Source organism: Nicotiana attenuata, unplaced genomic scaffold, assembly GCF_001879085.1.
Source record: "Nicotiana attenuata strain UT unplaced genomic scaffold, NIATTr2, whole genome shotgun sequence".
NCBI lineage: Eukaryota > Viridiplantae > Streptophyta > Magnoliopsida > Solanales > Solanaceae > Nicotiana > Nicotiana attenuata.
In genome coordinates, this window is record NW_017687337.1 from 1,817 (window position 1) to 6,130 (window position 4,314).

Here is a 4,314-nt window from a genome sequence, read left to right on the forward strand (position 1 = left end):
TAATATATATATATATATATATATATATATATATATATATATATATATATATATATATATATATATATATATATATAATGGCTAACAAAAGAATATGTTCTGCTCAGATCAATAACTATAAGAGTTAACAGCCCTTTAAGAGGAGCCAAAATTTGGGTTGTACAATTGAGTTACTCGCATGTTTAATTCGATAACCAAAAGGTAACTCCTAGTATCTTGGAGTTATGCAGAAGCCATAAGACCTAGAGAATTTACCTGACTAACATATGGCCTCTTAGATGTATTATCTGCATGCTCCAATCCAAGGTACTGCTCCCAAGCGCCATAAACATCTCTCCTCTGCAACAGGAATATAAGCATTTTCAGCATGGACAGAATTTAGAAACAAAGAGAACACAACTAAAGCTGACCCAAACATTTATACGGAAGTTGAAAATGAAATCCAAGGGGAGGAAGAAAATACAAGATAACATCAATACACTACCTGAAAGCGGCTAGATACAATGTCCGAATCCTGAAGGTATTCCGGGCGCCCCAATGATAAAAATGCAAATTTCCACTAGCCATCAAAAGAGTACAGAGTCAACCCCCAAGTCAGTCATAGGGCTTTCAAAAACTAAACCACCATGCTATAAGTATGCAAGCAGATTCCATCTGCAGCAAAAGCTTTGTGCTCACACACTGTACCTTAGAAAACTCCTCATCTGGAACCTGCAATTTCTTTTGAATGCGCACTTTAATCTCCGCTAAAGTTTCACCTTCATGGATGACCAGAAAGAAAGGTTCTCCAAAATTCTGCACTTGCTGTAGAAAACCAATCCAGTTACTAATTTCAACATCAGATGCAGCAGTGTATCAGTAACATCTTAGTAACATCAGATGCAGCAGTGTATCGGTAACATCAATCAAGCCAATATGTAATACCATTTGATTTTGTGGAGTCTCTTTCGTGAAATGGTAAACATGAATTAGACGATCATGGGGACCAAGATTTTTCTCCTCCTCTGGTATCTGCAAAAAAAAAAATTAAAATAAAATAGATGCAGTAGTAAGCAAGTAAACAAGACTAACTTATGCCATAAATATCATCATTACTTGCCCAGATTGAACTGTCTAAAGCAGAGGTCGGTGGAACAGAAGGCCTAACAATTAAAGCTGACACAGCAAAGCATAGCAATCAAATTAAAACCCAGACCCTAGATTCTCCATTTTGAAAAATGGTGGGGGGGGGAATGGAATATTTATTCAAATCTCTGCTTAAACTTTCAAAACCTCACCAGTTTTTTTTTATTTTGTTGTTGAAAAAAAGAGGTAAAAAGACCAAAAGGAGATGACGAAGAGAGAAGAAAGAAGAAACCAGCCAGACAACACCTAGAGAACTAACCTCCTCTGCCCGCAATGTCCAATACTGGTCATTTATATTCTCAATCTTTTCAGTGAGCGGAAAGATCTGGCAGATTAGCAATAACGAAAGCATGCATTAGATAGACAGACAAAAGAACATTTAAGCAAGCAGTGCTAGTCTTGAAAGGCCATTTAGCTATCAAACTAAAATGTCAGCACAAACATAATAAAAGATAAAAGTATTGAACTTATAGGACTACTCACCTTATAAATCTTGTGATAGAAGACTTCCAGTAACCTAAGCTCTGCATTTGGATGGGACAACTCTACCTGTTGCAGCAACCATATGCCAGTAGTTATATTCTCATACCAGAAACAGAAGCCATCATTAAACAGAGACAGAAGCCATCATTAAAACGAAGCCACCATTAGACATATAATATTGGTTGCACAATATACATGACAGATCTAAATCTCGAATTGCCAGTCAAGCTCCGCATGATCTTTTCCTTTTTCCTTTGTAGATAGGATGCAGGGAGAAGACAGGGAGGCAAATGTCCTCAAAAAAATGCATGTAGAAAGATTTTCTTCATAATATATACACTGATGAAAAACATTAGGGTGCACATTCACTACAAATCCTTTATTAATGGTTTTAAATAAGATAATCTGATGGGAAAGAGAGTACTCCCATTGCCTGAAAAAAAGAAAGATCGCCATCTTCCAAAGTAAAACAAAATCACAAAAAGATTGCCAACCCCCACATGTCAAAAATAGTGAACTTTCACATACTCAATTATGGTCAAACAAATTGAAAAGCAAAAGTTGCTAACTTGTACTTCTCATGTCACTTCTAAATCTCTAAATGTTATTTTCAAAAGACAATTTGATCATTGCCAATCTAGCATAAAAAAAACTGTCAATCTGACCCTTGAGAACCGAAATATGACAATCTGATTGAGGGAAAAAGTATTAACCAAAGTAGCAGAAAAACACACTGGCGTAGTGTAGGAGATGAATGCAAATACCAACTCTTCAATTATTACTAATACTACGCCTCGATCCCAAACAAGTTGGGGTAGGTTGACGGTTCAACTCTTCAATTATTAAGGTAAATAAATAACACGAGTTAGACAAGACTGTATCCTTTTCCTACATGTTCTCCACAGAACCTGAATCCATCTAACGACATTCAGCAATGCATAAAGTACCTAAAATACATAATCATCTAGACATAAGAAATCTACCACATTAGGAAACTGCTTTTTTCCTGCTGGGTGCAGAAATTGCTTTCTTCCGTTCATAGACTCAATATTGCAATTCAAGTTGCTACACCTATCTATACCTTTGATTTGATTTCATTAAGAACATCCCCCACGGTACTCTGCTTAGGCAATCTTACATTCAAAATTTCAACCTGAAAGCAATGAAAAAATATGTAATGAGGAAAAGTAATAATTTGATTTGATTCAAATGATTTTGCCATACTAGACACACCTCATCCTTCGTAGAATGATGAAAAGCAACTTTAAGCGTCTTCAGACATTGTAATTCTGGCAGAGGAATGTCCAGAACTTCGTAATAAAGAATATCAGAAATCTATCACCCACCCAAAAAAAATGAAATGTGGTTAGTCCATTGGCACATTAGATCGTACCAAAATAGTATACCACTGTCCACTTCTATGATGAGTAAAGCGTTAAACGTCACCATGTGCTCCCAAGATAAAGTCAGTTCATGTTAACAAACCTGATTGTAATGGATTAGCATGTCTACCAAATGATCCACGGACCGATATTTGATGGGGTTAGGCTTGGGTTGCTGAGAGTAGCAGTTGTGTGAAGTAAGCCTAATTTTGGAGGGATCATCCACACCAAGCCGTTGCGCCACTCTCTCCACTACATCATCATATGTATCACTTTTTGCTCTGTAATTTTACAAAAACAAACAGTTATAGATGTAAGCAAATGCTTTGCAATAAATTGAAAGATAAGATACCAAATAAACTTACAACTCCAGACAGAAATCATCCTCCTTCGGTTTCTCCAGTGCTCGAAAGTGGACAATCTGTAAACAACGAACTCAGATTTAAGGAATCAAAAATGGAGAAAGAAAAACATAAAGAGCCAGTTGTACGGTGTACACGAGCATAAAACATAAATTAAGGCGAGAAAGATGTCACATATACAGTAACAAAAAAAATGCAACTAGTCAAGGCAAAAACCCAGGGGAGTTTTGAAACGTATTTCCTTTGGAACCACCATAGAGGACCATAAACCCAAAAAATAAGGGACAAGAATTAACATCAACATAAAGAGCATCACCAGCTTAGCGAAAACTGGAGCAGTATCGGGATTCACCTGGCGATTTTTTACATATTCCAGATATGAAGGAACATCCGGAAATCGGACTTGTTCTTCAACTTCAGGAGAAGCTTTCTTTTGAAAGCATATAATGTCACCATCTTCAATCTATAAAAATTAAGTCAGTCAGAAAAGAAAATCTACATCTGAGAAGATATGAGCTTTCAGCAACTGGGTGGGGAAAACAGAAGACAAAAACCTGGCTAAATCGAAATGAAGCCTTTTTGTCCAGTCTTTCACACATGACAGAAGGTTCAAATTTTATTTCCTGTAAAGTAAAAAGACAAATTCTCATGTCACGTCAATAAGATCGATAACTGTATCAATAACAGAGAGAAGGCAACAGTAACACACCTCAAAAAGGTCAATTTCTTGGTCAGGAGCAAATCTAGCCAATTCATTCAGTTTTGGAAGTATTTCAACTGGCTTACTAGTACTCTTCACAAAAAAAAAAAAAAAAAAAAAAAAAAAAAGCCTACCAACATATCTGGAAATGCAAAAAAGGGAATAAATCTTGTCATTAGACCTTGTCACAAAAAATCTTACATAAAAAAAAACGACCTTGTCACATGCCAAAATACTTTCTAAACATGAGGTTCCTTAAGTA

The 4,314-nt window shown here is 36.0% G+C and overlaps 1 protein-coding gene across 1 annotated transcript; it reads right to left on the reverse strand.

Moving 5' to 3' along the window:
• Positions 1–207: 207 nt before the first annotated feature.
• LOC109222270 (ubiquitin carboxyl-terminal hydrolase 13-like) lies at positions 208–4,194 on the reverse strand (the record flags this gene model as incomplete). The annotated part of the gene is made up of 13 exons (XM_019386640.1): positions 208–339; positions 485–559; positions 688–804; positions 925–1,011; positions 1,385–1,450; positions 1,609–1,674; positions 2,690–2,761; positions 2,842–2,943; positions 3,094–3,271; positions 3,356–3,411; positions 3,705–3,815; positions 3,907–3,975; positions 4,062–4,194. Coding segments are annotated over 13 exons (1,249 nt in total), but the record flags the coding sequence as incomplete, so codon positions are not given.
• Between the last annotated feature and the right edge of the window lie 120 nt (positions 4,195–4,314).